The 26,447-nt window shown below is 38.8% G+C and overlaps 1 protein-coding gene across 1 annotated transcript; it reads left to right on the top strand.

Annotated features, from left to right (window-relative positions):
* On the top strand, window positions 1-26,447 carry LOC127186220 (uncharacterized). The gene is made up of 4 exons (XM_051142672.1): window positions 1-46; window positions 133-432; window positions 7,998-8,366; window positions 26,119-26,447. Exons 1-4 carry the CDS (start codon window positions 1-3, stop codon window positions 26,445-26,447), a joined length of 1,044 nt encoding a protein of 347 aa, XP_050998629.1.

Here is a 26,447-nt window from a genome sequence, read left to right as displayed (position 1 = left end):
ATGGACAGGCTAACTTCCTCATTCTTGCTGCTGCTTGTGCCTGCATGTGAGTGCCAAGGCTTTCTAAGGGAGAACCTTCCATATCCTCACCCTATTCCAACTTTACCTTCTGATTTTTCTTTTTCTCCACAGATGTCCTGTCCCAGGTTACCCTGAAAGAGTCTGGCCCTGGGATCTTGCAGCCCTCCCAGATCCTTAGTCTGACCTGCACTTTCTCTGGATTTTCACTGAGCACTTCTGGTATAGGTGTGGGCTGGATCCGTCATCCCTCAGGGAAGGGTCTGGAGTGGCTGGCAGACATATGGTGGAATGATGATAAGTACTACAAACCATCCCTGAAGAGCCGGCTCACAATCTCTAAGGATACCTCCAAAAACCAAGTATTCCTCAAGATCACCAGTGTGTACACTGCAGACACTGCCCCCTACTCCTGTGCTTGGGGAGCACCTTGACACAGCCTCAGGCTGCAGCTGTTCAGTATTTCAGGATGGTTCTCAGCTCTGTGCCTCCCTTCTACAATGAAGGATGTTTGGAGGGGGCACACATTTCCTGCTAGCCTATGGGGTTTCCTCTTCACTCTGAGCTCCAGAGCCATGACTTCCCATTATATAAAAGCATACCCCTTTAAGTTGGCACAATAGGGGCCATCTATATTTATTTTTATAAATATGAAGCATGTCTGTTACATAAACCAGGTGGTTCAGTGCTATGATTCTACTCAGTCATTTGTCTCAAATCCCTACAGTAGAAGATCCAAATTATTTTAATGATCCTGTACAGCAAACAACTGGATTGGGACAGATGGGCATTACTGGAGAAGCACCAGTGGACAATATTACTCTTGGGAATCTCTGAAGTGTCCCAGGTTATTTGACAAGGCCAGTGGTTGTTCTCTATAAATGTTGGTAACACCCTGTTGCTCCAGATAACACTTATATATCTCACTGAATTTGGAGATGTTGAGTTAGTGGCTAAATAGTGGTTTTACCTATACTGGTTGGCATTCATAATACTGGGCAGTACTCTACATGCTTTCATAGGAGAACATTAATAACTAACATAGCTACCAAGCTCTGTCACCTATAATGATGACTTGTGAGATGGCCTGGTGCATTTGTGCCACAAACATGGGCGTAATCAATCATTCTCTTATTGGTTGAGAGTTCACTCTATGTGTTGGAACCCATGCCTAAACTGCTATGGTGGCTCAGAACCTGAGACTGGATAAGCCATGGCCCTTGAGGGGAAACCCAGATGATATTGTTCTGCTGAAGGAACATAGCAATAAAATGATTCCTAATGACATGACTACTTATAAACTATGTCTTGTCTATCCATTGATAGAACAGCTTTTGTAGTAGGTAGAAGCTAACATAGGGAAACACAAGTGGGCAGACAATGTGTAGAGAGTGAGAGATACTGGAACATTCAGTCCTGAATCGGTTGTCTTCATCAAACCTTCCCCTCAGGACTCAAGGAGTGATGGAGAAGAGGAGTTGGAAAATTTGTAAGAGCCAGAGGTGATGGATGACTTCATGGAAGCATTCTCCACAAAATACAGCAGCACTGATGCACATGTGTGTGTACTCACAGATACTGTGGAAGGAAACACAAAATTTGCACATGTCCAAGCCAAATGGGACCCCAGTGCTGAAAGTGAAAATTGGATACTTGCTTTTACCCCTAACCAAGAAGCTAACTTTATTTGGAACTTCCCTGCAAAGGAAAACTTAGTTTTCTCTCATGGAGTCTCACTGGCTATATTATCCAAATTTTAGGGTAGACACCATGCCCAGGACCAACAGAAAATGGGCGTATGGGGTATTTGAAGAGTTTTTCATTCATGTTAATTTCTTTAGTCATCTCTCTCTCTCTCTCTCTCTCTCTCTCTCTCTCTCTCTCTCTCTCTCTTTCTCTCTCTCTCGGTATTTTTTGGTCTCCAATTCTGTGTTTTTGTGAGATTGTGTGTGTGTGTGTGTGTGTGTGTGTGTGTGTGAGAGAGAGAGAGAGAGAGAGAGAGAGAGAGAGAGAGAGAGACAGAGAGACAGACAGAGAGACAGACAGACAGACAGAGACAGAGAGATAGGCAGAGAGATAGAATGATACAGGTACAGAGAGAAAAAGGGAGGGAGAAGATGTTTTTTAGTAAAAGACAGAGAAATAAAAGGAGTGGAGGTGGGTTAGCAGCAGCTGAGAGGGATAGAACAGAAGTTGCACAGGAAATCAGAATATATTGCTTAAAAACAAAATTTTTATTAAGGAAGAATTAAGTAAAACACATGGTGCCTGTGCTTCCCACCCGACCCATAGCTCCAAACTCGTGTTTTTAATTTCATTCAATAAATCTGGACACTGTGGAAAAAGAAAATGCATTTATTTATGATTCTGAGATGTCAATCTACAAACTGACTTAAAAATACCCAGCAATTTTTAGTCTGTTGCCTATTGCAGCATTAATTCTGTCTCTTATCCCCTTTGTCCCCCTGCTCTGACAATACTCAGCCAGAATCTATGCCATATTCTACGTTTCACTGCTCAAATGTTTTCTCATAACATATGCAGAGTCATTATAGGAGAGTGCTTCCGTCCAGATGGCCTCAGGCAGAGACAGTCAGACAAGTGTCTGATACTAACACAGATGACAGTTCAGTTTCCATCAGCTTGTTGCTCAGTGTCCTACATGGCATCATCAGGACAGTCTTTAGGGTGATTTTTCTGCTGTGATTCTGGTATTTTTCTCATTTCCCATTAAGATTCAGAGTCTTCCCGAATGGTTGGTCCATTTTTATTTCCTCAATGTACAGTTTTTACTAATTAGCCTTTCTTGGAAATAAAAGCCTCTTTCACATCAAGTTCAAATCTGTTCAGCTTCTAAGATTCACCCAGGTTCTGAACTGCTTTAACATTTTAGTCATTTATATCAACAATCTCACTCTTCTTTACAATTACTGTCTGCATCATTTTAGTGACTCCATAATACAATTCATGGAATTAATCACAGTGATTGCAGTGAATTGACTCATTACTCTTAGAGAAGGAGGGACAAGTTTCCACTATTTGACAAGAACAAGGACTTTTGTCGTTCTTACATGACAGAGCATCATAATGACAACAGCATAAAGGGGTTTGAAATATCCTTCCTTGATGACGTTGATCTCAGAGCAGGCATTGGAGATGCCATGACCATAGCCACTTACTAAAAGTCCCATCTTTCATACTGCAAATTTTAACTAAATGGCATATGGAGTGTGTGTGTGTGTGTGTGTGTGTGTGTGTGTGTGTGTGTGTAGGTGTGTGTGTGTGTGTGTGTGTGAATGTTATTTGTGTAGTTGTGTCCCAATCATGAGACTCCCCAAATGACTAGCAGGACTCAATATCGATGTAACACACACAGGGTCCTTTATTACAAGCTCAGGTTAGGACCACAAACCTTCCTGACACAGTAGGGTAGGATAGCAGCCCAGAGCTTCAAGGGTAATGAATTCACAGAGTATAAAATTGTACGTGGGGTTTGTGGGTCGCAGGAATGTTACCTTTAGGTCAATCAGGTGGAACATAAATCATGAGGAGAAATTTTTTATCTCAGAAGAACATTCAGTGCTGATTATGTCTACTTGTCCTGCTGTGAGTTTCTGGAAACTGCTGGCAGGAGCAGTTTATGTGGTAGTTTTAGGTTAATTTCTATTCACATTAGCTAAGTGTTTTTTTTTTTATTTATTCACTTTGTCTCCTGATCCTCTTCACCTTACTACTCTCCACACTGTCACACACTCCCTCATTCTCCCCCATGTTCCTCCTACTTGCCAAAAAAGGGGAATTCCCACAATGCACCACAGCCCGCCATGTTGCATCAAGACTGAGCACATTCTCTTACACTGAGGCTAGGCAAGGAAGCCATGCCAGCAGGATCCTGATTAGAAATAGGCAACAAAGTCCATGTCAGAAGCTGCCTCTGCTCCCATTACTAGGGGACCCACATGAAGACTAAACTGCCCATCTGTTACATAAATGTAGGAGGCCTGGACCAAATTAATTCATAATCCATGTTTTTTGCTACAGTCTCCATAAACCTCCCTCGAGTCCAGGTTATTTGACGCTCCTGGTCTTCTTGTGGAGTTCTTATTCACTCCAGGTCTTTCTATCCTCCCCACTCCTTCCAAATGGAACCATGTGTTCGGCTGATGCCGTTGAACCACTTGCAGTTGTGTTTTGTGCAGTGTAATAAATATGGAGCTATTTGCATTTTCTACATGAAGACATCCATTTAGACTAGCACCATTTCTTGAAGATGATTTTGCCCCCATTGTATTTTTTTTTGCATCTTTGTCAAAACTCAAGTGTCCCTAGGTGTGTGAATTTATTGCTGGGCTTTTAATTTAATTCCATTGATGGCACTTGCACTGGATTTGTAGATTGTTTTTGGTAAAATGGCCATTTTTTATATGTTAATCCTACCAATCCATGAGCATGGGAGAACTTTCCATCTTCTGATTTCTTCTTCAGTTCTTTCTTCAGAGAATTAAAGTTCTTGTCATACAGGTCTTTCAATTGCCTAGGGAGAGCCACACCATAGTGCTTTGTATTATTTGTTTATATTGTGAAGGGTGTTGTTTCTCTAATTTTTTCAACATTTTTGGAATTAGCACATAGGAGGTGTACTGACCTTTTACGAGGTAATTTTAATCCAGCCATTTGGCTGAAGGTCTGTATCAAATGTAGGAGTTCTCTGGTAGAATTTTTTGGCTTATGTATACTATCATTTGTTAATAGAGATCCTTTGATTTCTTCTTTTCCACTTTGTTTCCCTTTGAATTATTTAGCTGTCTTATTAATGTAGATAGGATTTCAAGTACTACATTGTAGATATGGTGAGAGTGGGGAGCCTGGATTTGTCCCTGGGTTTATTAGAATTGCTTAAATTTCTTTCCATTTAATTTGATATTGGCTATAAACTTACTGTATATTGCCATTATTGTACTTAGGTATATTCCTTGTATCCCTGAGCTATATGTGACTTTTAACATGAAGGTGTGTTGCATTCTGTCAGGTGATTTTGCTACATGTGTTTATATGCAGGGACACTCACATTTTGTTGTATACATTGATGGTGGCTAGACTAACACATTGGAGCTGGTAGTGGGTTATTGAGCTCCACAGCTCCACAGCTGTCATTCTCCCAGCATTAGCAAATATAGCAAGACTCTGAAGACCATTAGTCATGACCTTCCATGAATAAGAGGATGCTGATCTTAGGGAAGCTACATCCAGAGAGACAAGAGTTGTCTGAGGACACAGTCAGCATTGTTGAACCTTATAGATACATGGCAAAGAGAAAACACCACAACTGCTAAGTCTTTACTAACATTCATACAGCCCACCTGTGGTTCTAATGCTGATATGCAAACAAAGTGAATCGTGGCACAAATTTTCCTTAATTCTAGTTACTTCCAAGATGTGCAGATATTTTCTGTAGATTGGAACTGATCTGTAGGTGGCACATTTGTTCCTCTTTGTGGTGTTTTGAATTTTCTGCCCCAAGTATAGCTTCAGGGGTGGGAAAACTGCCTTGTAGACAGCTTATAGGTTCTGTCTATCTCTAGTGTTTTGTCTGTTCACTCACTACTTCATAGGTGGTAACTTCCATTGCTATTTCTAACACACCCTAGCTAAAGTACTGTGGTTCATGGAGACAATGTTTGAGGCAGAGCTCACCTTCCATTGTTGAAATATCTTCTCAAAATCAGTAGGTACATTGCGAAGAAGAGAAAAATGTGAGCTGTCCTTATGTGAGAAATTATACAAGTGACTTATCAAGACCAGCAGAGGGCACTGTATATCCACCAATTTTCTAATAAGTAGAGGAGCAGCTGAAGCTGATAAGGAAGTTGTTCAGTGAATTTTTCCCAGCAGCCTCTGTGGATTTCATTGGCAACATCATTATGTTCAGAGCCTATGGCCTTGTTGACACATACCATTTCCATGCTACATCCTCAAAGAGGTTATTAACAAAAACATCCATATTGAGATCAACAATGTACAAACCAGATGCATATGTTGGCTGCATAGAAATACAAGTTCATGACATACTTATAAATAATTATTAAGGATTTTGGAGCCTCAGGATCTTAACCAGTATGAGGAACAGTGTCTCAGGGCTTGCAGCTCCTGGAAGAGCTATTTTTAGTCCTGTTGATCATTGGATTGAGATGGACAGCCGAGTCCAAAGCTCTGAGTGAGAGTCTGATAGAAACAGGTTTGTCAATGCACCTTCTCAGCATCACAAATGTGGTTGAACCTGAATGTTACCCTTGAACACTTGACGTGTGGTTCACATTAAGGAATATGGATATGGTGACTCGTTTCTTAGTGGGATGGAAGAGCTCTATGTGTCTAGCTGGTGTAGGATGGTCAATGCACCTTCACATCATCGGATATATGGTTGATACTGAGGAGCTTCAGGGTGTTTCTTGAAAACTTGATGTGAGTGTCACACCAGTAACATGGATGTGGTGAATGTATTGGCAGTGTGATGGGAGAGCTCTTTGTGCACGTGTGCCATGATGGAGCTTGAATTCATTTCGTCAGATACCAGAACCGCACCATGCATTTACTAAGAGAAAAACTCTACCAGTTCTATCTCAAAAAATCATGTCTTCATATGAGAAACATTCTCCATCTTGATTTCATAAATTAGTTGTGGTTGTAAAGACAGCAATGTCTACACAACCAACATTACCACATTAGTACCCACTTTCCCACAGTCTTTGAGCACACAGCTTCACACCTTGGCAGGGAGTTATATCATCTCTACCTGGTGACAGCAGCTACAGGAAAGTGTATTCCTAGGAGTAGGGCAAAAGGGGAGCCAGAGACTGAAGAAATCATGGCATTCTGTCCATAGATGTCACACCTCCATTCAGCTGCTGGAGTCTCGGTTTGAACTGAGGATTTCTGGAGCTTCAGGAAAAGTTACCTTCAAAAATTTTGACTCAGATAGCATCTCCATTTTTTACATGGGACTCTGGGTAAGGCAGAAGCCTGGCTTTGGGGTTGAACTGATTAGATGGACATCCCAAGCCCTGGCAGAACAAAGTCTGTAGAGAAATTTCAGGACAGATACCCACTGTGAATACACACAGATACTTCTGTGAATAGATCATGAATAACATGATGGAAATAAATATGGGAATTCATGTGTTTCTATAATGTGTGGAGTCAACTGGTCATATGCTTAGAGGGATGTATCTGGGACCCGGCATAGTTTTGTCTGAGTGTTATGTAGTAACCAACTTCTCCCTAATCAGATTTGTGTCCTGAATCACAGGAAAGAATTTTTCGCAGGTGCATCTGGTCAAAAGTCTATCACTAGAGATGAAATATGCTCTAGTCTAGTAGAGCAGAGTTGTACTGCTAATAGTTATGTTGTCAAGCTGCCTTATAAGTATTTTTGTTTATACCAAGTAGATTAGTGTAGCTTTCAGGTCTCAGTGTGCAATGTGTACTGAGTGATGTAGACATTCATGACTGTTCAATGTGCTGAGAATGATTGGCAGAGTACTCAGGAACAGGTGAGTCAATGATGTCACTCTCTCACACAAAGGTTAATTGCAGATATGTGAAAGAATTGAGGGGTATGGAATATGTTTACACAGTGGATTAGGACTTGAACCTCAGCATCCTGCTTCCTGAGCCAGGTGTGTGTATCTCCTTTTTTTCCAGCTGATCTAGGGCTTTATGTAAGAGGTACCATGCTCATGAATATGCAAATTACTTGAGTCTATGATGGTTAAATACAGGGATGTCCACACCCCATAGACAACATCAGATTAGTGTCCTCTCCACAGTCAGTGAACACACCATACCTAAGGATGGAATGGAGCTGGGTTATCCTCTTCCTCTTGTCAGTAGCTACAGGTAATAGGATCACCAGCTCCAAATCTGAAGAGGAGACAAGTACTGAGGTGACGATGACATCAACTTTATCTTTTCCTCCACAGGTGTCCACTCCCAGGTCCAGCTGCAGCAGTCTGGGGCCGAACTTGTGAGACCTGGGTCTTCAGTGAAGTTGTCCTGCAAGGCTTCTGGCTACACCTTCATAGAATACTATATGAGCTGGGTGAAGCAGAAGCCAGATCGGGGACTGGAGTGGATTGGATGGATTTATCCTGAATATGGCAGTACTAGCTACAATCAGAAGTTCCAGGGCAAGGCCACACTGACTGCAGACAAATCCTCCAGCACAGCCTACATGGAGCTCAGCAGCCTGACATCTGAGGACTCTGCGGTCTATTATTGTGCAAGACACACAGTGCTGCAACCACATCCTGAGTGTGTCAGAAACCTTGGAGAAGCAGGAAGCTGCTCTGGTACTGAGATGAAAGGGAAGATTAACCTGGAGACCTGCATGAAAATAGTCATTTTGACCATTCCTTTTTTTTCTACTTCCTACTCACGGTGCTATAGTGCCTTTGTCCACTTTGTTTGTTTTTTAATGGAACAATAAGAAAGGGAAATCCATAATGATGCACTGAAGAAGAGCAGTTCCAGCACATGGGTAAACCAAGATGGGTCACAATGGTGGCCCAGGTTTCTGCTACAGGCTCTGCAACAGCCCAGATGAGGCTTATCTTCCTCAGGTCCCTCTACCCAGGATATTGCAGATTAACTATAGCACACAGTGTAAACTGAGGCAAGTTGCAGCAGGGATTGATCAGAATGCAGGGGAATCTTCCAGTCTGTCTTCTGAATTGAATGCAATTCTCCAGTGTACTGGAAAGGCATCTGTTAAGTGGCTATAGCACCTTGATTCAATGATTTATCTGGTACCTTCTGCTTATTTTCAAGTATCCAGACACTTCACACTGCAGGAAAGGGAGACCTAAAAGAGTCCTGGATGTGTAAATAGCCCAGGAGTGAATCCCAGAGACAGAGATATACTGCTGAAAAATGTCTTTCAAATCACAAGTTGTTCACTCCCTCCAGACAAGAAAAAGAAAATAGTTCACTCCCGTCCAATACCAAGCCTTTGAAAGCTTGCATTTTCACCACTCATTGGTGTTATAAATCATAGTGTTTCCTGAAATTATAAGTGAGGAAATTCATGTTTGGTATTCAAGGGTAACATCATACTTTTCATTTTCATGCGTCCTTTTAGGCAAAAACATAGTCTCCCTTTGCGTTATAATACTTAACTTCATTTCAAATTTATGTCTGATGTTAACATTGTGTTCTTTTAAAATTGAATCGATGGGTCCATGAATGTTCATAGGGACAAATTCAGATGAGGCAGGCTGAATTTATCAAGAAGAGGCAAAGTTTTCACCACCACATTGAATTCTGTTTTCTCTCCCTTGGTGTATCACAATAACATAAGATTTTGAGGATACCCTTCCTGAGCTGTAGCAGATTGTTGAGAGTACAATACTAGCCGGGCAGTGGTGGCACATGCCTTTAATCCCATCACTTGTGAGGCAGAGGTAAGCGAATCACTGTGAATTTGAAGCCAGCCTGGTTTCCGAAGTGAGTCCAGGACAGCCAAGGCTACACAGAGAAACCATGTCTCAGAAAAACCAAAAACAAAAAAAACAAAAAAACCCCCCAAAAAACAAAAAGAGTACAATACTATCTACAAAACATTTTAGGGCTTCTTCTTCATCAGAGTTTGAGTAACAAAATAGAGACCATCATGTACCATCTAGGAGAGCACAGAGAGCACACTGTCAGTTATAATATATTTTTATTTCTAGATTGCATCAAGGTAAGAATTAAATAGAAGGAACTCAAAGTATTAGATTTGTGTTATAAAAGATTTATTAGTAGAATTTCATGACAGAGATTAAACCACACAGAGTAGATATTAGGTAAAGGAGAGCTGCTTCCAAAATACCCAAACAAATTAGAGCTAACCAGGTCTTTTGGAGGGAAAATAATCTTACAAAGCTGAGATGAAAATGTTTGTTCACCAGCACTGAGCAGACATTATGCTATTCCCTGAAGATCATGCCTCTTCCAGGCAGTTCAGTGAGGCAGCACAGGGTCACAGCTACATGAAGTCCTGGTCTACCATTAACTTCTCTGTTTCCTATTAGGAAAAGCTTAATTCTGCTAGGTGTGTAAGGTGACCCTTGGTGACAGCTATTTAGAACAACACAGGTGTAGTTAGTAAAGCATTCTCTAATATAAGACTATTGAATGTATGACCATGCCCAATCTGAAGTTGTGCTAAAGAGCTACAATATTGAAAACAGCACAGTATTGGGAAGAAACAGACACACTAATCAATGAAATCATCCTGAAGATAGAGGCATATGTCCATGCATCTACAGAGCACTTGACTTTTGATAAATAAATTAGTCATACATACTAGAAAAAAGATAGCATTTTCAAGAAGTGATCTTATCCAGAAATGTTGGTTACATGTAGAAGAATACAAATGAATCCATTCTCATCTCCGTGAACACAACTCAATTTGAGATGCATCAATTAGCTCAATACAAGGTCAGATACACTGAATGTGACATAAGAAAAAGAAAGGAATTGTCTTGAACTTGTTGACACCAGGAAAGAAATTCTGAACAGAATACCAAAAGCACAGGATATAAGAACAACAAGTCGTAGTTCACAAAATGACCTCATGAAATTGGCAAGCTTTTGTATGGTAAAGGATATCAAAATTTATATAAAGCAGTAGGCTAAAGGATTAAATATAAATATTTAAAACAACTAAAATTTGATAAAAGTCTAAAAATAAAATTCAAAAAAATCTAAAGAATATTGAGGTGAAGAAAACAATGCAAATAAAAAATGCAATATGGATCTAAGAAGGGAAATCTAAAAAGATAAAATATGAATGACTAAGAAACACTTGAAGAAACATTCTTAATCACCACAGAAATGAAAATAAAAATTTCCTGAGATTTTAAAACACACAGAACTCCCAATATCAATAAAATGATGTCAGCTGTAGCTGACAAAGATTTAGAGTTATGGGGTGCTGGTGGAGTGTGTAGTTGAAAAGTTATTACAGAAAAATATGAGGCCTTCCTCAAAAGTCTGGAAGTATATCTACCTCAACATCCAGCTATCACACTGTTCATCATACATTCAAATAACCTTACATCTATGAAATTCACAGGAAATGGATGCAACTAAAAAGAAACCACTTTGATTGAGATAATTCAGGTTCAAAATGACAAATATGTTTATATACATTCTCTGTGGAAGTTATCAGTTAAGTCTTCCATAGGCTGTCTAAGGTCCTTATGACCACAGATGTCAGGTATGTAGTAAGGATCTAGGGGAAACTATGCTTTTCCCTAGGAATGAGTAAATAGTTGTGAGTAGATGGGTTGGAGATTGGAATGGGAGCATCGGACTGAGTGGATGGAAGAGGGAGGGAAGTGAGGTGATATGAAGAGAAAGATAGTTAAATCTTATGTCCATTTGAGGGATGATATAGCCACAAAGCTGAATGCAGTAGAGTTGATGTCAGTGCTGCAGGTAAAACATTTCCAGTATAGATCTCTCATACAGGCATAGACGCTGTGCTCATGTATCTCTGAGAAGGATAATGAGGGTCATGAGTGCTGAAGTAATGGGCTCGAGTCAAGATCAACTCTGTGCATTTGAAATTCCTTACAATTTAATATCCCCATAAATTTGTGCTGACAACAGCAGAACAACAATGATGAAGATAAAGCCATGTTTAGTCAGTTGTGATGAAGCCTGTGGCTGTGAGTGTTGTGAAGATGTAGAGGCAGAAATTCACACAGCAGGGTGCTTTCTGGAGTAACCAGTCCTTTGTGAGAGAATAACATGAGAACATCGTGCAAACAGACAGAGAAAACTAAAACACCCAAGTATAAATTTTTCTCTTTAGAAGCTTTCAATCTGTTCAGAAGACTTGGTGTTGTGTTTTCACTTTCATTTAATATATGAATGTTTAACATTTTAATTTCTTTCTGATTTTTTTTTATCCAGTTGTTTGATCCTCATGAAATTGTGGAATTACTCTGTGTCCACTGTAGATTTGAAGATACTTTACATTGTGGCTAGATGGGTTTTCTCACTGACCTTATTTATGTGAATTTTTAATACTTGTTTTGTTTCTCAAGATGTGGTCCATTTTAAGGGAGTTTCTGTGGTCTGCTGAGTAGAATAGAAATGTATCCTTTGGTGTTGCTATAGACAACTGTGTGGACATATGTCACTGAAGAAATCAAGGAAAGTAAATATATCAGTGCTTTTAGGGACCTCTGTGCATATGAGTTCTAGAGAAAATGATAGTTAGACTTCTATGAAAAAACTTCAAGTCTTCCAAGGAAAAATTGAAGAAGATATCAGAAAATGGAAAGATCTCCCATGCTTGTGGATTGGGAGAATCAACATAGTAAAAATGGCCGTCTTACCAAAAGCAGTCTACAAATTCAATGTAATCCCTTCCCAATATATCTATACAAATATTTTTAAATTTTAAATGATTTATTCAGAAATTAAATGAAAAAAGAAGGAAGGGTTGAAGTAAGAAAGTGAAGGAATAGTGGAAGTTAGAAAGTGAAGAAAGGAAGGAAGGAAGGAAGGAAAAAAAAAAGGGAGGATTCTGACAATATCTTTGGTGTGTAGATCTCACATTTTTCCAAGTTGACAGGCTCTAAGTCTTCTGTGTTTGCTAAACTGCTCAACGTGTCAGCAGAAGTTGAGACAAAAATTAGATTTAATGATGATGCATATTTAATGTGCATAATGGTAAAATGTAGTATAATAAGTTTGTAAAATCTTATTTGCAATTTTTCTCTTGTGATTGGTTTTTTTCCCTCTGAAAAATTTTTCATTACTATTCTTTAAGTGTTCAGAGCAATTTCTTCTAAGAAACTATAGGATTTTTATATCAATATCATTTGTATCATTTCTAAATATTTGAGCTGAGACAGGTAAAGGAAATTATGTAAATAAAAAATTATGCAAAGCATAAGGAACAGGTGCAGAGAAGGGATATCAAGATGTTGCCTGACTCACATACAGTATTTACCTCTCAGTTAATAACATTCATATATGTTATATGTTGGTTGGAACCTTTGCTTTGAAGGACAGAATAGAGGTCACTCTGGTTAGTTCTAAAATCCATGTCACTCTCCTGGAAATCTAGAAATACAGAAATGACACAATTCAAAGTCCCAGTCAATCACCACTCATGCACACATATGTGAACAAACATATAGACACACATTTTTGGACGAAGTAGATGGCTTCAACTACTGTTTAATACTCTCTTAGGTTTTCATATGATCTAATACAAAGGTTCTCTGTTTGGAAAAATTACATCATTCAAAGTAGATACAGTAGGACTATTGATCCTAATATCTAACTAGATATATTGTTTATTACAAGCTTAAAGCAGTAGTTTTACTCTATGCTCTTTTACTTCTAAGCTGAAGTTTTATCTTTTTCTAATTTTACATGTATATTATGTATTCAATGAAACTTTTTTTATACATCAAGGTTTTTCTAAGATTCAGGTGTCTCTCTTGTCTTGTACAGATAACCATTTATTCTTTGTTTTTATATTCATATTATCTTTCTTATCCTGGTATATACCAGGGACATTATCTTGGAATAAACCTGAAAATGAATGTATTTCCTCGATTAATAATTTATTTCAATCTTGTTTTCCTTCTTAGTGTAATTCACATGGAGGTTTATAGAGCTCCTAAAATTTTTTGCTATATTACATGAGGGTTTAAAGTTATTTGAATCAATTAGAAATCATTGCAGGAATTATAAAATATCTGAAAGAAATCTGTGCAACAGAGAGAGGAGCACCTATGGGGCATATTATTTTCCATTAGGCAATGAGGGTCTCTGCCTATATATGCCAGATATAAGGCACAAGAATGGAAAGGCAATGTAGCAACAGAAAGTGCTGAAACCAGTGACACACACATCATCAGTCATACAAGGAGTAAGCTGCCTCCAGGAAGCTCATGTGCTTGCTTTTGCCAATCCAGCATGTGATTGCTCCCAGCAATGCATGATAAATATATCTCTGGATTATGAGAGAGAAGAATGTTTGCTGGAATAGATGGGAATAATAATATGAATATGACCTGGAAACTCCAAATTACCAACATTTGGTCAAACAAAAAATTCATCTAATCGTCTCAGTTCTTTTAACTCTGGCTGTGTGTTCCAGCAGAGTTCCAGTCTGTAGAATGTATAATATACTTACCTTAGAATGTATTGCCATACAAGTATAATTCCTATAAATTGGTTAAAAGCTTTCATGAACTCTTCTATCACCTCACGTTATGCACAAGTCAAATGAGGTAGTTTCTCATATAATACATACATTTGGCCCATATTTCCTTCCCACCCAGTGTCAGTAACCTGCCCCACATTCCCAAGAATTTACAGAACACTGATGCAGCATCAACTTTCACAGCCCATTGCATACATTGTGGTCTCCCTTTTTTATGAAGTACTTGGTTTTGGATAATGGATGAATAACAACCTGCACGGAGACCTGTGGTCCTTAGTAATCTAAAGGAAAAGAATTTAGCAAGAAGTATTTTTAGCTAACAAAATTATTATTACATGCTCCTACAGCAGATATTTACTCTCTGAAAATCTTAGTGTCGTGTGCTTCATATGGATACAATCCTATGATGAATGGTAGGTATGAATCCTCTAGGCTAATTTTTTGCTCTAGACTTTTCAAATCTGTGTTGAATTTAAAATGTTGTTAGAAATACCAGTGAGTTTATAAAGAACAATCCTGACTCCTACACCTGGAAAGCAGGGACTGACCAGAATGCAGGGGAATCTTCCAGTTATGGCCTCTGAACTGAATGCAATTCTGCAGTGTACTGTGAAGGCATCTGCTAAGTGGATGTAATACCTTAAGTCAATGACCTGTCTGATACCTGCTGGAGAATTCATTTCAAGTACCCAGATACTTCATACTGCATGAAGAAGAGATCTCCACAAAAGGTCCTTGATGTCTAAGTAGCCTAACAGTGAATCCCTGAGATACAGGTTTACAACTGATTTTTTTCAAAAATTGTTCATCATTTTAAAAAAATAGATATTTTCATCTCTATCATGATTAAGAAGTTTCCTCAAGTGTTTCTTAGTCATTTATATTTTATCTTTTGAGATTTATCTGTTTAGATCCATATTTCATTTTTATTTGCATTGTTTTATTTGTTTTGTCATCACAGAGAAACCACTGTCAGTTATCATATATTTACGTAGAAGAAACTGAAAATAATAGATTAATGTTATACAGCATTTACTAATAGATTTTCATGATAGAAATTAAATTGCACATACTAAAATTTAGGTAAAAGAATGTTGCCCCAAAATATACCAACAATATATATGTTGACTAGGCCTTTTGGAGGAAAAGTCTTACAAAGCTGAGATGCAAATGTTTGTTTACCAGCATTGGTCAAACATGATGCCCATCCTTTAAGATCATGCCTTTACCTGGCAGCTCAAGCAGGCAATGTAGGGTCAAAATTACCATAAAGTCCTGATCTACCATTAACTTTCCTGTGCTCTTATCAGGTAAAGCATAATGATGCTGGGGGAGGGGGTGTAAGGTGAACCTGAGTGACAGCTATTCATCACAACAAGTGTAGTTAAGAAAGTATTCTCTAATAGAGGAACTATAGAAACTATTACCATCCCTAATCTCAAATTGTGGTACACAGCTATAATAATGAAAACAGCATGGTATTGGGAAAAAACAGACATATTTATCAATGGAATCATCTTGAAGATGCAGGCATAACTCCATACTGTTAATGCCTGGCTGTGGCTCTGAAGAGGTCTAGGGTACAGTCTCTGGGGAGGGATGGGAATGCCCTTCCAGTTTGCTCTATCTCTTGTGAGGCCAGATCTGATGGCTCAGGCAACTAATCATGATTGAAGGAAGAAGAAAGGGGGCTCAGGGTTTCTTTTCTAGGCATGGGCTATACTGTGACCAAGGAGGATAACTTATACAGACCTCAATTTTCCTGTGGCTGAGGGTATAAAAGAGGCTTCTGGCAAGAAACTGCAGGGCGTCAAAAAGGAGGCTCTTTGATCCTTAGATAGGCCTCTTTGTAGAAATCCCCAGTAAGCTAATATAAACTTAGGCTTGTTAATTTTAAAAGGCTAATGGTAAAGTCCCAAGTCTGCTAACTTATTTGTGAATCTATATGGAAATATGACATTAATAATAGAGAGAGAGACAGAGAGAGAGAGACAGAGACAGAGACAGAGAGAGAGACAGAGAGAGAGACAGAGAGAGAGAGAGAGAGAGAGAGAGAGAGAGAGAGAGAGAGAGAGAGAGAGAGAATATAAACCACTCACACACACATGGATGAATTTAGTCATCTTAACTTCACCTGAAGTTAAGCTTCCCAGTTACAATGCCATTTATGTTGTTCACCATCCTTATACGTCTGAGAAGAGGGAATTACCTCATAGTCAAAAAAGGCAGTAATCACAAAAACAGATAAATTCTAAAATACAACAGGTTATGTGTTTTAAATATAAACACTTATCTAGGTATCCATTACATAACTTCATAGTGAGTTCAGAGTGTCAAAGGTAGTATATGACTTTTCAATTAGGACTGATCTAACTATACATTATCCAGCTATCTCTTAGTTCATAATGAACTCAGGACAATCATTTTATCTGTTTTTCATTCTAAGAAACAGTAAATATAGACATATCTAGGTAGCCCCATTCTGTCTTGGGTTCATGGGAAGTTTAATACAACTTGGGTATGTTCATAGTGAAATACCAGAATTTGTAGTGCCACCTGGAGTGAAAGCTTATCTGAAGCCATGAATCTGCTGCAAGGCTATCCTTAGTGAGGCATCTGGAGGCCCAGAAAGGTGTCTATTGCAGCCTAAGATCTCTTAAATTGTTTTGGAAGATCTCAAACAATTTAACTTACTAAAACTATTTGAATCTAATCAGGAATTCCATAATCAGTGATTAATTCATCTGACCAACAAACAGTATATCCTCAACAAGGTCCTGTGGGAAGTTTGCTCAATCAGAGCTGGTCAATACCTAGAAAATAGTAGTTCACACCAATGCCAGATATTTTTTCTTTTTGGTTTTTTGAGGCAGGGTTTCTCTGTGTAAACTTGGCTGTCCTGGACTCGTTTTGTAGACCAAGCTGGCCTTAGACTCACAGCCCCTGCCTCACTGGATGCTGGACTTAAAGGCTTATGCCACCATGTCCATCTCTAATCCCAGATTTTAGAGAGATGCAGCAGTGAACAATTTACAGGGTGTGGGGAACTAAAGCTGTGCTGGTACTGACCATTGTTTGTTTTTGTCTGCAGTTGAAACATTACTTGTTTTTGTCTGCAGTTGAAACATTGTGCTCCATTGGTTGCCTTCATTTTCCTTGGTCTGAGTCTCATTATTTGGCCCTTTGTTTGCCTCCTCTTTGGGACTTTCCACAGTGCTCTTTGATTGCTGGTTCCTCCCCTATATAAGCAGCTCTGTTACTCCCATTAAATGGCATTCTGTTAGAATGAATGACTCATTGTTGTGTCATCATTTCAATCTGCAGACCCTCGCCATAGCCTAGACTAGGAGCGCCGGTGCTGCAACAGGGTAGTCAGAGGTTGGAAGCAATTATGGTGTACATCATGGTACAGACCTTAGAAAATACTGGATCCCTTCTAGAGATCTCTCATGCCTACTGAGCTTCCCCAAAACAATGGGTCTTGACAGCATGTCAGTGGCTGGAAGCTGTTCTGGGGGTGCATAATGATACAGACCTTGTGAATAAAGGATCACTTCCTAGACAGCCCACATGCCTAGTAAGCTTCCTTAGCAGCATGGCTTTTGGCATCATACACTTATGGGGCACTTTATGTTTGATAAGTAAATCAATTATATGTAATAGAAAAAAAGACAGCATCTTCAAGAAATGATCTCATCAAAAAAGGATGGCTACATGTAGAAGTATGCAAATGAACCCATATTTATCATTATGCACAAAACTCAATTTGAAATGGCTCAATGACATCAATGCAAGATCCGATACACTGAATATTACAAAAGAAAGGAATCGTCTTAAATTTACTGACACCAGAAAAGACTTTCTGAACAGAAGAGGAATAGTACTGGCAATAGGTACCATAAGTAAGAGTTCATGAAAGGACCTGGTGAAATTGACAAGCTTTTTTATGGAAAAGTAGATCATCATTCATATAATGCAGCAGGGTATAGAATGGGATTATTTGAAAAACTATAATTTTGTACTAGGATAAAATTAAAAAGCACAAAGAACTAAATAATGGAGAGAAATGAAACAATGCAAATAAAAATGAAATATGCTTTAAATAGGGAAATACCAAAATCTAAAATATAAATGACTGAGAAACACTGTAAGAAACATTCTGAATCATCATAGAGATGAATATCAGAACTTCTTTGAGATTTTTTTTATACCATTCATAACTCCCAATATCAATAAAATGATGTCAGCTCATGCTGGCAAACATATAGACTTACAGAGTGTCATTTCAGAAAAATATGAGGCAGTTTCTCAGGAATCTAGGAGCATATCTACCTCAGGATACAACTATACCACTGTTCACCATACAACCAAAGGACTTTATATCTAAGTAAGGACACTTGTTGAACCATGTTTATTTCTGCTTCACTGATAATAGCCAGAAGTTAGAAACAGCCTAGATGCCCATCAACAAAAAATAGTTAAATAAAATATGGCACACTAACACAACAGAATATTATTCCAATGTTTAAAATTAAATAATGAAATTCACAAGAAATGGATGAAACTAAAAATTCACTTAGAATGAGATAATTCAGGATCGATAAGACAAATATATATATATATGTACACTCCTCTCTGGATGTTATGTTTTGGTCTTCCATAGATAGGATAAAGTCATTATGTCCAGAGATGTTAGCAGCTAGGAGGAAGGAAGTTTCTCCCTAGGAATGGGAAATGTGTAAATAAATGTGGGTAGATGGGTTGGGGCCTGCAATGGGAGCATCAAACTGAGTGGAGGGAAGAGGTAGGGAAGAGAGGTTATATGAAGGGAAAGATCGCTAAACATTAAACCCATTTGAGGGATGATTGAGAAGCCTAAAACAGTTGAAGCATTTCTTTTTTATTAAAATATATTGATTAAGTTATTTTTTATTAATCCCAGTAACAGCTCTCCTCCCACTTGTTCTCTCAGATTCTACCTCTCCCCTCCTTTGCCTCCCCATCTGGCACTCCTCCTCTTCTCCAGGGAAAGGGAGGCCTCTGTGAATATCAACCAGGCTTGGAACATCAAGTTGCAGTAGGGCCAGGCACATCTTCTTCTATTGAGGCTAGGCAAAGACAAGGCAGCATGGATACACAAATGCGACCCATACAAGAAACACACTTCAGCCACCAAGGTAGTCATCATCTGAGAGTATAGGGCTGGAAAAAGGTTTTCCAAGAAAAGGGACCAAAGGAACAAACTGGGCTAGCCATCTAATAATGAACAAAATAGACTTTTGACCAAAATTAATCAAAAGAGATGGAGAAGGTCACTTCATAATCATCAAAGGAAAATTCACCAAGATGACATCTCAATTTTGAACATATTTGCCTCGAATGCAAAGGAACTCACATTTGTAAATGAAATATTGATAAAGCTTAAACCACACACTGATCCTCACACATTAGTAGGGAGATACTTCAACAACACAAAATTGCCAAAGATAGGTCAACAAAATAGAAACTAAACAGAAAAATATGACACTAACCGATGTCATGAATCAAAGGACCTAACCAATATCTACAGAACCATCACCCAACAAAAGGAATATAACTTCTTCTCAGCATCTTACTGAACCTTCTCCAAAATTGACCATATAATCAGTCTCAAAGCAAGTGTCAAAAGGTACAAGAGAATTGAAATAATCTCTTATATCTTATCAAACCACGATTGACTAAAAAAGGTGGACCTCAAAAAGAACAGAAATAACAAAGAGCCTACAGATGTGTGGAAACTGAACAACTCTCTACTCAATGACTACGGTGTCAGGGTAAAATAAAGAAATTAAATACTTTCTAAAATTCAATAGAAATGAAGACATAACCTACCCAAACTTACATAAGCACTGCTAATAAAAGTTCATAGCACTAAGTGCCTCCATAAAGAAATGGAGCGTTCTCAAACTATCAGTCTAAGAGTACACCTAAGAGCTCTAGAATGAAATGAATCAAAGATGCACAAGAGGAGAAAATGGATGGAAATAATCAAACTCAGGTTGGATATCAACAAATTAGAAACATAAAGAGCAATTCAGGGAGGTGATTCTTTGAGAAAATAAACAAGATAGACAAACCTGTCACCAAATTAGAAAAAGACAGATGGACACTTTCCAAATAAAGAAAAACATAAAAGAAAGCAATAGACAGGAAGGAATCCAAAGACTCATAAGGTCTTACTTCAAAAGCCTATATGCCACAAAATTTGAAAATTAAATGCACAATTATTTGATATATTCCACTTACCACAGTTGAATCATATCCAAGTAAACAAATGAAATAATCTTATATACCCTAAGAAGATAAAAACATTCATCAAAATCTCACAACCAAAAAAAAAAAAAAAAAAAAAAAAAAAAACAAGCCCAGGGCCTAGGGCCAGACGGATTCAGTGCAGTATTCTACCAGACAATCATGGAAGAGCTAATACAAATACTCTTTAAACTATTACAAAAAATAGAAACAGAAGGAACATTACAAAACTCATTCTAAGACCACAGTAACTTCATACCTAATCCACCAACAAAGAAAGAGAATTTCAGACAAATTTATGATATTGATGCAAAAATATTGAATAAAATATTCACAACCCAAATCCAAAACCACATCAAAAATATTCACTATGGCCAAGTAGGCTTCACCCTAGACATGCAGAGATGGTTCAATATACAGGAATCCATCAGTGTAATCTAACATATAAACAAACTGTAAGAAAAAAACCTCACATGATCATCTCCTTGGATGATGAAAAAGTATTTAACAAAATCCAAGTTCATATTATAAATCTTGGAGATATCAGGGATACAATGTACATACCTTGTGGGTGGGTTTTTATTCTAGAGGTAACACATGAGATGTGAATTCACTAGTATGAGATTGCTAAACTTCCCCTCTCTGCAGCCCTCTGTCTTTCTTTCAATTCATGCATTTACTTTAAAAGCAATTTCTGTTCACATTTGCTAAGGACTTTTTAAATATTTATTCCCTTTACCTCTTGATGTCTCCATGTCCCTAATCTTTATATGATCCCTCCCTCCCTCCCTCATCCCCATATCTCATATATTTACAAAAAAGTTTGAGTTCCCCAAACTCTCCACAGCTTAAGAAGTTGCATCAGGACTGAGCACATTCTCTTACCCTGAGGCTACACAAGGAAGCCATGCCAGGAGACACCTGATCAGAAACAGGCAACAGAATACATGTCACAATAAGCCTCTGCTCCCCTTAACTAGGGGACCCACATGAAGTCTAAACTGCCCATCTGTTACGTGTGTGTTGGGGACCTAGATCCAGTCGAAGCATGGTCATTGGTTGTTGCTTCAGTCTTCATAATCCCCTTGAGCCCAGAGTATTTGACTTTGTTGGTCTTCTTGTGGAGTTCCTGTCCCCTCCAGGTCTTTCTATCCTCCCAACCCCTTCCACAAGGCTCCCTGTGGTCTGTTGAGGCCTTTGATCCAGTTCAAATTGAGTTTTGTGTAGGGCAATAATTATGGAAGGGTTTGTATTTTCTGCATGTAGACATTCAGTTAATACAAGTACCATTTGTTGAAAATGCTTTTGCTCCCATTTTATGGAATTGTGTTCTTTGTTAAAAGTTAAATGTCCAATGGTGTGTGTGTTTATTTCCGGGCCATTAATTTGATTCCATATATTAACCAGTTTGTTTCTATACCAGTATGATGCAGTTTTTGTTAGTATTGCTCTGTAGTCAAGTTAGAAATCAGGAATAGAGATACCTGCAGAAGTTCTTTTATTGTATAGGATTTTTAGAAAATCAAATCTCAACTTTTTGTTGTTGTTGTTCTGTACATATGAAGTTGAAACTTGTTCTTTTAAATTAAAATCTGTAGATAATTTTGTCGATGTTTTGTTGGGAATTACAGTGAATCTGTAGATTGCTTTTGGTAAGATTACCATTTTTATATGTTAATCTTACTAATCCATGAACAGGGGAGAACTTTCCATCTTCTGATTTCTTTTTCAATTTCTTTCTTCTGAGAATTGAAATTCTTGTCATACAGATCTTTCTCTTTGCTGGTTAGAGTAACACCAACATACTTTATATTATTTGTTTCTATTGTGAAGGGTGCTAGTTCTCTATTTTTTCTTAGCCCTTTGGGATTTGGGCATAGGAGGTCTATTGTATTTTTTAAGGTTAATTTTGAATCCAACCATGTCACTGAAGGTGTATACCAGCTGTAGAAGTTCTCTGGTGTAATGTTTGTGGTCACTTATGTGTACAATCATTTGTAAATAGAGACCTTTTGATTTTTTATTTTCCCATTTCTTTCCCCTTGATTCATGGAGTTATCTTATTGCTGTAGATAGGATGTCAAGCACTACATTGGAGAGTTATGGTGAGAGTGGGGAGCCTTGTCTAATCCCTGATTTTAGTGGAATTGCTTTAAGTTTCTCACCATTTAATTTGATGATGTTTCTAAGCTTGCTGTGTATTGCCTTTATTGTACTTAGGCATGTGCCTTGTATCTCTGATCCACCTAAGACTTTTAACATGAAGGTGTGTTGGATTCTGTCAAGTGATTTTCTGCGTGTGTTCACTTGCAGGGACACACAAACATATTCACACAAATACACACACACACAGAAACAAATTTGTCATATACAATGGTCATGGCTACACACACACATTGGAGCTTTTCAGCACCAGAACTGTCATTCTCAAGGCCTTAGCAAATATATCCAAGACTCTGAAAATCATTAGCCATGACCTTCCATCAATAAAAGAATACTTAGCTTTTTGGAGTTAGATCCAGAGAAAAGTGGGTTGCCTCAGGACCCACTCAACATTTCTTATATTTAAAGATAAATGGAAAAAGGAAAACAGCACCCCTGCCAAGTCTTTACATACAACCATACAGCCCACCTGTAATACATATGCTGAATTAGCAAGCAGAGTGACCCACAGCTCATTTTTTAAAATTCTAGTTAATTCTTAGATGGGCAAATATTTTCTGTAGATTGGAACTGATCTGTGGGTGCCACATTTTATCCTCTTTGTGGTGTTTTGAAGTTTCTGTCTCAAGTACAGCTTCAGCAGTGGGAAAACTACCTTGTAGACCGCTTATAGCTCCTGTCTATATCTAGTTTTAGTCTGTTAACTCACTACTTCATCAGTGGTCACTTCTCTTGCAAGATGTAACAGCCCCTAGAGAAAGGACTGTGTTTCATGGAGACATAGTTTGAGGCACAGCTCACCTTCCATTGTTGAAATATCTTCTCAATATCAATAGGTATATTGCAAAGAAGAGAAATAAATAAGCTATCCCTGTGTGAGAAGTTACACAAATGAGTTACCTGGACCAGCAGGGGGCACTGTAGATCCACCAATTTTCCAATAAGGAGCAGCTGAAGCAGATAAAGAAGTTGTTCACAGAGTGTATTCCAGCAGTCTCTGTGGATTTCATTGCCAACAACATTATGTTCAGAGACCATGTGTTGTTGACACATACCATTCCCATGCTACAACCCTGGAGATGTTATTGGAGCCTCAGAATCCTAAGCAACATGGGAGAAAGTGTTCCAGAGTTTATTGCTGCTATAAGAGGTGTTCATAGTCCTGTTGGTCATTGCATTGTGCTGGACAGCAGCATCCAAACTTTGAGTAAGTATCTGATAGAAACAGGATGGCCAATGCACCTTCTCAGCATTGCAAATGTGGTTGACCATGGGGAGATTCATGTCATTCTTCAACACTTGAAGTGTGGTTCACATTAAGGGACATGGATATGGTGACTAGAGTCTCAGTGGGATGGAAGAGCTCTATGTGTCTGGATGGGGTAGGATGGTCAATGCATCTTGTCATCATCAGAAATATGGTTGACACTGAGGAGCTTCAGATGTCTCTTGAAAGCTTTATCTGTGGGACCCATAAATGAGTGTGGATGTGGGGAATGGATTGTTAGTGGAATTGATGAGCTCTGAGTGGACAGGGTGCTAGGATGTTGCTTGAATGCATTTTATGAGATACCAGAACCTCACCATGCATCTGACTAACAGAAAAACTCTACCAGTTCCATATTATCAAAAAATGCATGTCTTCATCTAAGAAATATATTTCCTCTTGATTTAGTAAATTAGTTTGTAGTTGTAAATAAGGCCATGTTCTCACAGCCAACAGTACCACATTAGTACCCACTTTTCCAAACTTTCTGAGCACACAGGTTCTCACCTTGGTGTGAAGTTGGATCTTCTCTACCTGGTGACAGCAGCTACAGGAAAGTGCATTCATAGGAGGAAAGCTAAGGGGAAGAAAGAGACAGAATAGATCATAGCATCCTTTATACAGGTGTCACTCCTAGGTTAAGCTGCTGGAGTCTTGGTATGGACTGAGGAGTCCTGGAGCTTCATGAAAGTTTACCTGCCAAAATTTTCCCTCAGATAGCTTCCCTATTTCCTCTATGTGGATGGTGGGTGGGTCAGAAACCTGGCCATGGGATTTAATTGATTGGGTGGATATCCCAAGCACTGGCAGAAAAAACTCAGTAGAGAAATATCAGACGGATTCACAGTGGATGCATTTATAATGTCCAACACAGCCTACACTGTACTTTTTCTATTTGTTCTTTGTTGGAGATCTAGGATGAGTCCATTCTCTAGCTGCTGTAAATAAGGCATGAGTAACATGCTGTGAAGAAATATGGAAGTTCATGTGTCTCTATAATAAGTTGTAGAGTAGCTTGACTATGTGACTTGGAGGGACATAGTCGGGATACAGGATAGTTTTATTTATTAATTTTTGGTGAATTCTCCAAACTGATTCCATAGGCAATACACTTGTCTACACTCTCGTCAAGGGTGAGAGAGGATCAGCCTTTCATGGCATACATGTCTTTATTTGTATTCATGCTTATTATCATATGACTGAGGTCAAATTAGGACATTAAAATTCCTTTCCTCTGCCTTTCAGCTGTTAAATAAGGACTTTTCTTGTAAGACACAGAAAAAAAAAACCTACCTGATTTATAATTCTCACTGTTGGCCAGGTTTCCTATGCAGTAAGTTGCTGTTTAGCTTGAAGGATGAGTAAAGACATCAGTGATCTCATGCAGTCCCAGGCCTCGTAGTCTACATCAGCCTTCAGGTACCCATTAGTGTCTATTTGTCCATAGCCACCGACTTTTTTAAATTGTACTTTTGGCCTGAACTTTGGAAAGTGTTTGACCTAGGTTTCCATGGTCAAAATTCCATGGCTATAGATGGCACAGTCCCTAGTTGACCAGAGTGCTCATGGTCATGGTGTCAAACTGCTTCACAAATATTTATGTTTATAACATCGATTAGTGCTGCTCTCAGTTCTCAGTGTGCAGTGTGCAGTGAGTGATGGAGACATTCATCATGGGTTAAAGTGCTGAGAATGATTGTTAACATACTCACTCACAGAAGAATCAATGGTTCCACCTTCTCACACAAATGTTAATTGCATATATCTGAAAAAAGGCAGAGAGTATGGAATGCATTTCCTCAGAGGATTAGGACTTGAACCTCAGCATCCTGCTGCCTGACTCAGGTGTTTGTACCTCCTTCTTCCTCTGCTGGACTATGGATTTATCTAATAAGGACATCTCATGAATATGTAAATTACTTGAGTCTATGGTGGTTAATACAAGGATTCCACACCCCAAAACAACATCTAGTCTGTGTCCTCCCCACAGTCTGAGTCACACCATCCCTAAGAATGGAATGGAGCTGGATCATCCTCTTCCTTCTGTCAGTAACTACAGGTAAGTTGGCTCACCAACTCCAAATATGGGGAGGAGACAGGGACTGAGGTGACACTGACATCCACTCTGCCTTTGTCTCCACAGATGTCCACTCTCAGGTCCAGCTGCAGCAGTCTAAGGCTGAGCTGGGTAGACCTGGGTCCTCAGTGAAGTTGTCCTGCAAGGCTTCTGGCTACACCTTCACCAGCTATACTATGTACTGGGTGAAGCAGAGGCCTGGACAAGGCATGGAATGGATTGGGTGGAATAATCCTTCAAGTGGTGGTACTGGCTACAATCAGAAGTTCAAGGGCAAGGCCACACTGACTGCAGACAAATCCTCCAGCACAGCCTATATGGAACTCAGCAGTCTGACATCTGAGGACTCTGCTGTCTATTACTGTACAAGACACAGTGCTGCAACCACATCCTGA

Source organism: Acomys russatus, unplaced genomic scaffold (assembly GCF_903995435.1).
Source record: "Acomys russatus unplaced genomic scaffold, mAcoRus1.1, whole genome shotgun sequence".
NCBI lineage: Eukaryota > Metazoa > Chordata > Mammalia > Rodentia > Muridae > Acomys > Acomys russatus.
Note: the sequence above shows the minus strand (reverse complement) of the source record. Positions and strands in the feature narration are given on the sequence as shown.